The 12,730-nt window shown below is 38.1% G+C and overlaps 2 protein-coding genes across 3 annotated transcripts; both read left to right on the forward strand.

Annotated features, from left to right (window-relative positions):
- Window positions 1–2,976: 2,976 nt before the first annotated feature.
- LOC112555511 lies at window positions 2,977–5,194 on the forward strand. Its single transcript, XM_025223946.1, has 2 exons — window positions 2,977–3,303; window positions 4,157–5,194. The coding sequence occupies exon 2, from the start codon at window positions 4,187–4,189 to the stop codon at window positions 5,192–5,194; it is 1,008 nt and encodes a 335-aa protein (XP_025079731.1). The 5' UTR covers window positions 2,977–3,303; window positions 4,157–4,186.
- A 3,169-nt stretch (window positions 5,195–8,363) lies between these two features.
- LOC112555203 (zinc finger protein 708-like) lies at window positions 8,364–12,487 on the forward strand. Of its 2 annotated transcripts, XM_025223491.1 has the most exons (3): window positions 8,371–8,785; window positions 9,597–9,979; window positions 10,169–12,487. In XM_025223491.1, exons 2-3 carry the CDS (start codon window positions 9,724–9,726, stop codon window positions 12,421–12,423), a joined length of 2,511 nt encoding a protein of 836 aa, XP_025079276.1. In that variant the 5' UTR covers window positions 8,371–8,785; window positions 9,597–9,723; the 3' UTR covers window positions 12,424–12,487. The 2 variants fall into 2 exon arrangements, with proteins under 2 accessions (XP_025079275.1, XP_025079276.1); XM_025223490.1 differs by having other exon boundaries at window positions 8,364–8,785; window positions 9,597–12,487.
- The last annotated feature ends 243 nt before the right edge of the window (window positions 12,488–12,730 follow it).

Consider the following 12,730-nt stretch of genomic DNA (forward strand, 5'->3'; position numbering starts at 1 on the left):
CGGTAGATGTGCAATGAGGAAGCAGAATACCTTCGCAGTTAACTCTGACCTCTAGATACTGTTATGAAAATGAAGATATGAACAACCTGTGAGGTAGAAAGTTAAACATTCTGTACCACATACCACAGACACCTTTGTGCAGCTTGTGCTTGTCCTGACTAGATAGAGGTTCGATGCTACTCTGCATGAAGCAGCTCGATGTTAAAATGTTAATTCCACAACTTATTAATAAGCCTCTCACAATAATTAGCCCCCTAAGCTGACAGCAGCCCTGAGAAATATCAGTTGCCTTAATGCAATGGATACTCTCACACTGTGGTATTGAAGGCAATGAGCAGGCTGAAAGAATAGCAAACTTAGGAGAGGAAGGTAGGAAGAATAAAAAAAGGTCAGCTTGGCAGAGATGACGACCATCATGAAGGCTTTGCACAGACCAACCCGAACCACATGACAGCTACAATTATCTGTCCAGATCAGACCAGGGGATAATCTGATGGAGGAGGCTGTGCAAGAAAGGGTGGAGGCTCTCGGGAGAAAGATGGAGAGCTTCCAGTGTTCTACAGCCTTTTTTTACAAGACAGAGACTAGGCAGGCCTACCAGTCGACCTTTTAGTCACCTCGTCTGCAGGTTTCCGACAGACTTATCGTCAAGCCCTGTGCATGAGTCTAACACTACACTGCCAACAACTCACGGAAATGATGGCATCGAACGGCAAATGACATTTTACTTTATTTCTAATTTATTTTGTTTAAATAGTAAGGATTGTTTTATTATTTTCGTGCACATAAAAATTGATTCATTTTTAAGGTTTAACCATTCCTTGATAGCGCTTTCTTTATGTAACAAACGTTGAAACTAAGGTGACCGCTTTAGGCGGGACAGTCCCGCTTTTGACCTCGTGACCCGCCTGCTCATAAAATGTCCGGGAAAACAAAAACAGACCGATTTAAATAAACAATTTAAGTAAGGGAGTAAACATTGCTTCTATCTTCTTTTAAAGACTTGATTATATATATATTGAGAAAACAATTTTTCAGTGCGGATCAGGTAACAAACAAAACACTGAAGAATGGGAGATAACAAGCGAAACCTTTTTTATGTGTCTTACGTCCCTTTGATTAGTTTCTCCTCTGTCAGTTTGAATGAGTTGTTTAGTCTGTGCACATAGTCAAAATGCTCAGGTTAGCTTGAGTATTATTGTAAAAGCTTAACTAATTAATTGAAACGACATTTTAATTCAGGTGGACCTTTGAAAGCGTTATCAAAGAGACAGGTATAAACTTTACACCAAAAATTGGTTTGTTTGTTTTATGGTTAGTTGCTGTTTATTCGTTTGTGCTCAGCGCATTGATATCACCTCGACACATACTAACAAGTGTGCTCTCATACAAAAATAAACAAAAGAGTAAAGAAATCTGACTGTAACGGTTCAAGTGACTATTCTGCGGAAGGTCTTGTCTTTTTCTATAACTTTTAGCATCTGGACCACCTATAAGTGCTGTGCCGAGCTTTCTAGTGCTACCTCTCCACCTTCCCCTCCGGCATTCCATCCTCCCTCCCACAAAGACAACCACACACGGACAACGGACGTCCTTCCTCTGTGCTGCTAAGCAATGGAACTCTCTTCCTCATCACATTCGCCACTCGGACTCCCGTGGTCACTCCTGTCCTTCGTTCTCTGAACCTGCTACCCATCTGCTCTCCCATTCAATTCAAACTGTCTCTGCTATCTTTTAATTTCTTTGCTGGATATGACTACTTCTCTAAACTTTTCTTCTCCTCCATCCCAGCCAGACTACTACGATCTTCGTCGGATAACAATTCGTTCTCTATCTCTGTCACCTGGCCAACTACATATGGTCACCGGATTTTTAGTCCCCGTGTTAAAAAACAGTGAAAGTTTCTTCCCTTCCATGCCCGTCATCTACCTACCATCGAATCATTTAAACGTGCGCTGAAAACACACGTGTTCCACTCACATTGCTCCTGACACCAATAAACAAAATTGTCGATGGTTGTGGTTGTAGTCAATTGACTAGTCCGCCTCCTCGTCTTTCTCTGCACATTTTTGATACTCTCTATCCCTGCCATTAACTTGTTCCCTGATTTCTCTTTATGTCTTCTAGATGCGTTTTTATTACTCATGGTTGTTTCTCCTTTCGTTCTTCGATCTGTTAATGTCTCCTACTTGTCTTAAGCTCTAAGACAATTCGTGAGCGTGCATAATATATATCACTTTTTAAATTTTTGTTATTTAGATTTTAAGATCGAAGAAGTCTAATATATAATAGAGTAAATAGAGTGAATTTCTTTGTGAAGCTCTCACATACCTACAGACTTCTGTGATCTATAAATCTGTGTTCATTCCTACCAGGAATGCATAGATGGTCATGAGTAAAGGCAGATAATGAATAGACCATAGTAACAACTAACAAGTTGCCCTAGCAAAAGCCCTGAAGGATATAGATAATACCACGTGGTAATTGTCGCAAGGGCTCTACCGAAACTGACGTTACTGAGTGGTCGGAGCTAATAATGAGCACCAAAATGTTGAACATGTTGTCTGTTTGTTTATGCTTTAATGTTTAATAGTTATGCTGTTTGTTTAATATTTAATAAATCTTTTAATCCTTGTTGAACGGCTTTAATTCTTTTTTTGCCTTATATTTAAGAAAGTACCGAGTTTTTAATGTTATCGAAAGCAAGTTAAAGAATGAGACATGACAACAGTTCTTGGATATTTTACTGTTGTCGCGTATGACAAGGATGCGGGGGATGGGGACACGGAGAAAGTCGCCGATCCGTCTCAGAGCGACTTTTTTCTTTTTCTTAATTTCTTTTATTAGTTTTTTTAATGTTTATGGAAAACATATCAGGCATTATATATGGACATAGTTATCCACCAGGCAAATACAATTATTAGTACACCATAGCTACCACTTTCTGACTTGTACCTTCGTGCGGTCAGAACGATAGCAGATAACAACTCTCTGTCTCTATGGTAGCAGACGCACCGGAAACATGGTATGTCACATGATTTAAACGACCAATAAAATTAAGTCTGACTTCTTATCTCTCTCAATGAACTTGCATTTCTCTGTCCGCCTCAGTGATGCTAGCTTTGCTAGGGTCGCATCTACTTCATGGTCGCACTTCTACCCCGTTCCGACTTCTATGGAACCACCTATGGATAAGTTTGCCAGCTTTCCAAGCTTCGCAACTGGCTGTGTAACTCTCAGAACTCCCAGCAGACCGTTCGCGTGACCTCGAGACTATAGTGCAGTCGCGCTCGAGCAGAAGTGGTCAGTCCAATAATTACATGAACAGTCCAGACAGGTCAGCTTTCGACATGATTATAATGTCAGTAGATTTCGCATCATGCTTGTTTTTTTTTTTTGTTTTTGTTTGTTTTTTTTTGTTTGTTTGTTTGTTTGTTTGTTTTTGTTTAGGGGAGGATATTCCTTTTTGTCCATGATATCTTCTTGGTAGGGCAATTAAACAATTTGTTAGAACAACAAAGGTTAATTTTATTTGCATTATGCATTATTTGTTCATGGTTTACAAATTACTATAATTTTTTTCATTGTTGTTCTTATTATTGTAATGATTCAATTTGTGATGAGTATGGCTTTGTTGTTAACATGATGGTCACTTCTAACTATTTTTATATCACTGATCAATGGTTTCTGGAGATTATTGGCAATGTGTCATCACCATTAACTGATCCGCACTTTCCTTCCAGCTTTAAATGCAGCCAGACTTTATGTTGTTCTTTTGACATTATTTTGGCAGTTTATAGATGTTCAAGATGCTGTTTAGTCCAGTGAGCATGACCATTGGCAGCAACATTGTGCTATGCTATTCCTATATCTTTATTCTTCATCGCTTCAAGATGTCACTTCACTTTCTGTGTGTGTGAACAGTGGAGAAAAAGATTAATGTTTCTTTAATAGTCAATAAATAATCAGCTGTTTCAAATTAATTTATCAATCTTGCAGAGTTCTTTCTTCACAGTGTGCGATTTGAACCTTTACCTTATAAAATGATAGCCATTATGTTTAAGAAATATAGATCCCAAGTGAGTCTCAATTTTCTGGATGCATTTTTAGTTCAATGAATATAAAATTCACTCATTGTCACATTGTAATGTTTCAGGTTCTTATTATAACAAGTACTGAGACACCAATGATGAAGGAGCTAAGGCCTTGTATGCAGTTTCAGTCTGACAGTACTTTAACAATAAACAAAGACAAATCAACTATGAGCCTACAAGAGCAGGAAACTATGTCTACCATGAAAAGTGAATTCCAGGTTCTGTGTACACTCATCAAGTGTGAACCAAGCTCTGCAGTTGATCTACAGAAATATTCGAGTGTAAATCTGATGACAGAAAGTTCGTTTTCTTCTTATTCTAGAGCGACAAATTGGTCACAGACTAACCTTGTGCAGCTTGAGAACAGCTCTGGTCAATTGTATGACATGAAATCTGAGCTTGCTACACACAGTCAGCAGTTAAACTTACAGCATGATTGTGGTGTGAAACAGGAGTTTCATCATCAAGATGCCATTTGTTCTATCAAAACTGAAGAAACTGCTAGTCAAGAACTTCCTCACATAAACATTGAGCCTTCTGCACACAATCAGCAGACAAACTGCAAAAATGAAAATGTTGTGAAGTTGGAGTTCACTTCTCAATGTGCCACATGTTCTGTTAAAACTGAGCAAGCTCCTGATAAAAAATTGCATTATATAAAGACTGAGTATTTTGCACACTTTCAACATAGTGACGTGAAACATGAGTTCCACTCTCAAGATGCCAGTTGGTCAATTATGACTGAGCATGATCATGTGCAGGATGCAAAGACAGAAGAGCAGCTTGTGATTAAGCAAGAACAAAATGATACTCACATAGTGAAGACTGGGACAGACTTGTGCACTCAGCAGGAAGTGTGCCAGCATGACAGTAATGAGACAGTTCAAGAGATGAGTACTGTTAGTTGTAAAACTCCTGAGGTTATGGATATTGTCACAGGAAGCCCTCAGCATCAGACAAATTCATGTGTCACAGAAGTTGCTGTCACCATTGATTCAAACAAACATGTCAACAGTGTCACTAAAACCAATCAGTGCAAGGTGTGCATCTCTTGTTTCAGATTTCCATACTTACTAAAGACATATGCTGATCCACAGTGATAAGAGACCTCACCAGTGTGGTATGTGTAAAGCAGCTTTTAGACACTCAAGTCATTTAAAAGAGCACATGCTGACGCACAGTAATGCTAGGCCATTTCAGTGCAGTGAGTGTAAAGCTGCATTTAAAACATCAAAAGCTTTAAAACAACACATTGAAGCCCACAGTGATGAGAAACCTTATCAGTGCAGTAAGTGTAAAACCACTTTTAGGCGCTCACAGTATTTAAAAAGGCACATGCTGACCCACATATTCGAGAAACCTCACCAGTCCAGTGACTTTCAAACAACGTTTAAACCCTCCAAAGATTTAAAAATGCACATTTTTACTCAGAGTGAGGAAAAACCTTACCCGTGCAATATGTGTACAGCTACTTTTAGGCGCTCAAGTAATTTGAAAGAGCACATGCTGACCCACAGTGATGAGAAACCTCACCAGTGTAGTGTGTGTAAAGCTAGTTTTAAGCAGGTACTAGGTTTAAAACATCACATGGTAATTCACAGCGATGTTAAACCTTATAAGTGCAGCGTATGTAAAGCTGCTTTTAAAAGATCATATACCTTAAAAGAGCACATGCACATGCACACCCACGTTAAGGAGAAACCTCACCAGTGCATTGTGTGTAAAGCTGGTTTTAGGCAATTGTACGAATTGAAAAGGCACATGGTGGCCCATAGTGATGAGAAACCTCACCAGTGTAGTGTGTGTAAATCTGCTTTTAGACGCTCGAATGATTTAAAAAAACATGTGCTGACCGACAATGATGAGAGACCTTACCAGTGTAGTGTGTGTAAAAGTTCATTTAAGTGTTCAGGAGGTTTAAGAAGTCACATGTTGACCCACAGTAATGTTAGACCTCACCAGTGCAGTGTATGTAATATGGCTTTTAAGTCCTCAGCTGTTTTAAAAAAGCACATGATGACCCACGGTGGTGTGAAACCACACCAATGCAGTGTATGTAAGAATTCATTTAGGTCCTTATGGCATTTAAAGCACCACATGTTGAGGCACAGTGATGCAAGACCTCACAAGTGCAGTTCGTGTAAAGCTACTTTTAAGCGTCCAGAATCTTTAAGATCGCACATGTTGACCCACAGTGGTGGTTGACCTCACCAGTGCAGTATATGTGAAAATTCATTTAAGTCTTTAAGTGATTTAAAAAGTCACATGTTGACCCACAGTGATGAGAGACCTTTCCAATGCAGTGTTTGTAATATGGCTTTTATGTGCTCAGATGTTTTAAAAAAGCACATGACCCACAGTAATGAGATACCTCACCAATGTACTGTATGTCATTTATCTTTCAAAAGATCAAATGACCTGAAACAGCACATGGAGACCCACAGTGATATTAAACCTCAGGAGTGCAGTGTGTATACAGCTACATTTATGTGCTCAGAGGATTTAAGATCGCACATGTTGACCCACATTGATTAGAGACCTCACCAGTGTAATATATGTAAAAATTGGTTTAGGTGTTTAAATGATTTAAAAAGGCACATGTTCTCCCACACTACTGTTAGACCTCACTAATGCAGTGTATGTAATAGTGCTTTTAAGTGCTTAACTCTTTTTTTAAAAAGCTCAGGGTGACCCACAGTGATGAGAGACCTCACCTGTGTACTGTATGTCATGTATCTTTGAAAAGATCAAATAACCTAAAACATCACATTCAGTCCCACAGTGATGTGAAACTTTATAAGTGCAGGGTATGTCAGAAAGCTTGTAGGCGGTCTCGGATATAAAAAGGCTAGTTCCATGCAGAGGGTAGTATTAAACAACATGATAATAGACAGGGATGTAAATGCCTTATTAATGCAGCGTATGCTGTCGATGAGAGACCCTAGGAGTGAATTGTATATAAAGCATCGTTTCTTTTAGCATCCCTGCCCATTTAAAACAGTTCAGTGTTAAGTAAAGTTGTCTGTTAATAAGACATGCTGATAACAAGACAAACTCCCTCATGCATGAAGTGTCTAGAGGTGGTATTTGGCTTCCTTCCTTTAAGACGATCAAATAATTTTAAAGAGCATGCTATGCTTAGCACCCAGTACAGGTTCTTTCTGTATGTACTTTTTTTTCTCCTTTGTATTAATCCATGATCTAGTGCCTTTTTTTGTGTTTGTAAGTTACAGCTGGTTTCTGTTCTCTTTTTCTTAATGGTAAATAGCATTTAACATTGTAGCAGCAGTCCAGATTTCAGTGAAAGCAGTAAAAAAATGAGAGAGTTAATACCAGAGAAATAGTTTGTATTTTCAAAGAACATGTGCTGACATTGATGAAAATTTTTCTGTGTGCAGTGTGTAAAGCTCCATTTATGCTCCCAACCCCCTAAAATATGCACATGATAATTCAAAATGCACCAGACTCAGCACCTTTTGCCAGATTTTCTCCATGCTTTGCATGCATTGTCAAAGATCTCATGTCCTTTCAAAAGCCATAAAAATCCACGATACACTGTGCTGTACTTTCTGTCGTTAGTTTGTAACATGCTACGCTATCTCTGATTATGGAAAATTGCAAATGAATTATCAGTGAGTTTGCTTGTTTGAATTGTCTCTAATCGATTCTTGTTGATGATAATAACAAGAAAGAGAACGAAATAAACTGAACATTCACTTTCAATTCTACTCCTTTTTCAATTAATACTGAGCAAGATTCTATCAATGATACTAATTCAGAAGAGCAGCATGTGGTAAAGCAAGTCACACAGTGAAGACTGAGACAGCAAATGTATGCGAACATAATTTTGAATCATCACCCGATATCCACACACATAAATGTTTTTCTCTTTGCTTACAATGTTGTATAGAAAAATAATCTACAAACAGAACTTTTGAATGATTCCCTTTATTAATCCCTATTCGCAGTGTTCCCAGAAGAGCCACTTGTTATTTAGAAAGTAGATAAGATCATAGTTACATAGTGAAGACTAAGTTAAGATCTATGTACAAATATAGCTGATATAGTCACTAACCTAGTTCTCAGCACCTTCTCCCGACACAAACACAAAAAATCTTTTTCTCTTGAATTTATTTAATAAAAGAATATACAAACAGATTTTAAATGACACGTCTGACCAATCAATCTAATTGGCAGCATCCAGTTTTGGGGTGTATCCTAGTTAAAAAACATCAGCATACTACATCAGCTTAATCACTTATGATACAAATCATTTTGAGTGCCCATATCAGGCATAGCATACCCACCTTGCACAAGTCAAAGACATACTGATAATCGACATACCCAAAAAGGCACTTCACCCCTGTGTACAATGGACCTTTCCCAACCCTATCTCCCTTCTGTTCAATGCACCCGACCAACCTATGACTTACTTCCGTTACTTCAAAAGAATATTCTGCTCAACGACTCACATCATGATTTGAAAGTAAAGGGTCTCTAACAGTTCCTAGCCTCTTGTCGCTGTATCGTAGGGACGACTGTATAGCAACTTGTTGCTCAGCTGTGAAACTCTCCTCGAACCTTCAGCGGACTGTCCTTGTAGCCTGGACAAGAGCACGTGGTGCGTTTGCAGAAGTGGCCAATCGTAAAATTACCGCCACTGCCTGAACGAAAGCCGCCTCCAATATCAGGTTAGTAAAACATTCCGATGTTGTATTTAGGCTTTGGCTCAACCAGGCGTTTTCATTCTGCATAAACGCAAGTCCAAGACCTAACCTAAATGTAACAAATTAACACACACACAGCCTTCAATAAATTTAAAAAAATTAAAACATTCAGATGACCACAAAAATGATCTCCCTTTATAAAAACTGAAAACCATTAAAACTTCGGTACCAGCATGTTAGAATAATGTATGTCCTAAAAAAGGCAATCGGTAAAAAAAATATTACACTTTTTACAACCTAAAAATTGTGCTTTTTCTCATGTACTAAATTATTATCCATTTATACAGTTACAAGTATAAATTATTGTTTCTATGGTATCAGGAAGTTTTCATATGTATACATTAATTATGTGGGCCATTTAAAATAAAATACTACCTTACAGTATGCACTGCTAATTGCAATATGAGTGAAAAAATGACACTTGCAGATGATACATTGTTCATGCCAATTCATATACTGCCATTTAAAAATCCACCTTCTGTTGGTTTAAGGAATATTCATTTGGTTCCTTTATGAAATCTTATCTCGTAATGAGAATAAAACTGTCATGCCTGAACACCACAATAATAACAAATTTTTAAATGGAAGGCAATATTTCCTATTAAGTCATGAAAAATAATAATGGAGTATTAATAAGGTTTTCAGTATCCAACTATTTTGAAAAAAATGACCGTGGTATTTTCACTTTCACATATGCAACAAAATGTTTTAAAAATCAAAAGAAGGCAAAAGACGTGAGATGTAATTAATGTCTTGTTATATTGTAATATTGCAGGCTTTTGTTAAAGCTGCAGGGACTGAGTCTCAGGATGTGAAGGAACTAAGGACGTGTGCAGTTTCACTCAGATAGTACTTTAAGGATTAAAGAAGAAATCTTGAATGTAATCTTAGAAGAGGAAGCTATGTCTGCTATAACCAATCAAGTCCAGGTCTCATGTATACACAGCATAAAGACTGAACCAAGGTCTGAAGCTGATCTACAAGAAGACCTAAATAATGATGTAATGCTTGAGACAGAAAGCACATTTTGTTCTTATACAAATATGACATATTGCTCACCGATTAGCTGTGTGCATCTTAAAAACACTTCTGGTCCAGATTTCATAAAACTTGAGCCTGCTACGCATATTCATCAATTAAACTTTAAACATGAGGATGGTGTAAAACTGGAACTTAACTCTCAGAATGCTATTCATTGTATTAAAGCTGAGGAAGTTCCTGATGAAGAACTTCAGCACATAAAACCTGAGCTTGCTGCACACATTGAGCATTCAGATTCTGACACAACTTACATAAAACCTGAGATTGCTATGCATATTCATCAATCAAACTGGAAACATGAGGATGGTGTAAAACTGGAGCTTAACTCTGAGGATGCCATTTATTGCATTAAAAGTGAGCAACTTCCTGGTGAAGAACTTTATTGCATAAAACCTGAGTATGCTGCTTACATTCAGCAGTCAGATTGCAGTCATGAGAGTGCTGTGAAAGTGGAGTACCACTGTCAAGATGTCACCTGTTTAATTAAGACTGAGCAGGATCCTGTGCAATGTGCAAAGACAGAAAAGCAGCTTGTATATAAGCAAGAAGAACAAGATCATCGTCACATAGTGAAGACTGAGACAGGGTGGCCTGGTCAGCATGCAATGTGGAAGAATAACATTGATGAGAATTGTCAAGAAATGAATGCTGCTAGATGCAAAACTCCTAAGGTGACAGATATATTCACAGAAAGTCAACAGCATCAGATTCATCCAACTGTTACTGAAGTCACCATTGATTCAGAAACAGAAATCCATAGTGATGCTAAATCATATCAGTGCCAAGTGTGCTTATCTTCTTTCAGGTTTCCAACCCTACTCAAGAAACATATGGTGATCCACTGTGATTTTAAAGCTGACCAGCATACTGCATGTACAGCTGCGTTAGAAAGACTAGATACTTTAAAACACAACCAGGTAACCAACAGTAATAAGATATCTCATCCATCCACTTCTTTTAAAACTCCATCCGAAAAAAAGCACATGGTGACCCAAAATGTTGCGAAAACTCCCCAGTGCAGTATATGTAATAAGGCTTTTAAGACTCAAAGAGATTTAAAAAGACACATGTTGACCCACAGTAATGCTAGACCTCACCAGTGCAGTATATGTAATAGAGCTTTTAAGTGCTCAAGTGGTTTAGAAAAGCACATGTTGAAGCACAGAAATGTTAGACCTCACCAGTGCAGTATATGTAATAGTGCTTTTAAGACTTCAAGTAATTTGAAAACACACATGTTGACCCACACTGATGAGAGACCTCACCAGTGCAGTATATGTAATAGTGCGTTTAAGATTTCAAGTAATTTGAAAACACACATGTTGACCCACACTGATGAGAGACCTCACCAGTGCAGTATATGTAATAGTGCTTTTAAGACTTCAAGAAATTTGAAAGCACACATGTTGACCCACACTGATGAGAGACCTCACCAGTGCAGTATATGTAACGGTTCATTTAAGAGTTTAAATGATTTAAAAAGGCACATGAAAAATCACAGTGATGAAAGACCTCACCTGTGTACTATATGTGGTGTATCTTTTAAAAAATCAAATGACCTAAACCAGCACATGCAGTCTCACAGTGATGTTAAACCTCCAGAGTGTAATGTGTGTAAAGCTACATTTCTGTGCCCAGAGGATTTAATCTCACATATGTTGACCCATAGTGATGAGAGACCTCACCAATGCAGTATATGTAATAGTGCTTTTAAGACTTCAAGTATTTTGAAAACACACATGTTGACCCACACTGATGAGAGACCTCACCAGTGCAGTATATGTAACGGTTCATTTAAGAGTTTAAGTTATTTAAAAAGGCACATGGTGACTCACAGTGATGAGAGACCTCACCTGTGTAATATATGTGATGAATCTTTTAAAAAATCAAATGACCTAAAACAGCACATGCAGTCCCACAGTGATTTAAAACCTCCGGAGTGCAGTGTGTGTAAAGCTACATTTATGTCCCCAAAGGATTTAAGATCGCACATGTTGACCCACAGGGGTGAGAGACATCACCATTGCAGTATATGTAATAGTGCTTTTAAGACTTCAAGTATTTTGAAAACACACATGTTGACCCACACTGATGAGAGACCTCACCAGTGCAGTATATGTAACGGTTCATTTAAGAGCTCAAGTGATTTAAAAAGCCACATGGTGACCCACAGTAAAGAGAGACCTTACCAGTGTAGTGTGTGTAAAAGTTCATTTAAGTGTTCAGGAGGTTTAAGAAGTCACATGTTGACCCACAGTAATGTTAGACCTCACCAGTGCAGTGTATGTAATATGGCTTTTAAGTCCTCAGCTGTTTTAAAAAAGCACATGATGACCCACGGTGGTGTGAAACCACACCAATGCAGTGTATGTAAGAATTCATTTAGGTCCTTATGGCATTTAAAGCACCACATGTTGAGGCACAGTGATGCAAGACCTCACAAGTGCAGTTCGTGTAAAGCTACTTTTAAGCGTCCAGAATCTTTAAGATCGCACATGTTGACCACAGTGGTGGTTGACCTCACCAGTGCAGTATATGTGAAAATTCATTTAAGTCTTTAAGTGATTTAAAAAGTCACATGTTGACCCACAGTGATGAGAGACCTTTCCAATGCAGTGTTGTAATATGGCTTTTATGTGCTCAGATGTTTTAAAAAAGCACATGACCCACAGTAATGAGATACCTCACCCAATGTACTGTATGTCATGTATCTTTCAAAAGATCAAATGACCTGAAACAGCACATGGAGACACACAGTGATGTTAAACCTCAGGAGTGCAGTGTGTATACAGCTACATTTATGTGCTCAGAGGATTTAAGATCGCACATGTTGACCCACATTGATTAGAGACCTCACCAGTGCAATAT

This window comes from Pomacea canaliculata, linkage group LG14, assembly GCF_003073045.1.
Source record: "Pomacea canaliculata isolate SZHN2017 linkage group LG14, ASM307304v1, whole genome shotgun sequence".
In the NCBI taxonomy this organism is placed as follows: Eukaryota; Metazoa; Mollusca; class Gastropoda; order Architaenioglossa; family Ampullariidae; genus Pomacea; species Pomacea canaliculata.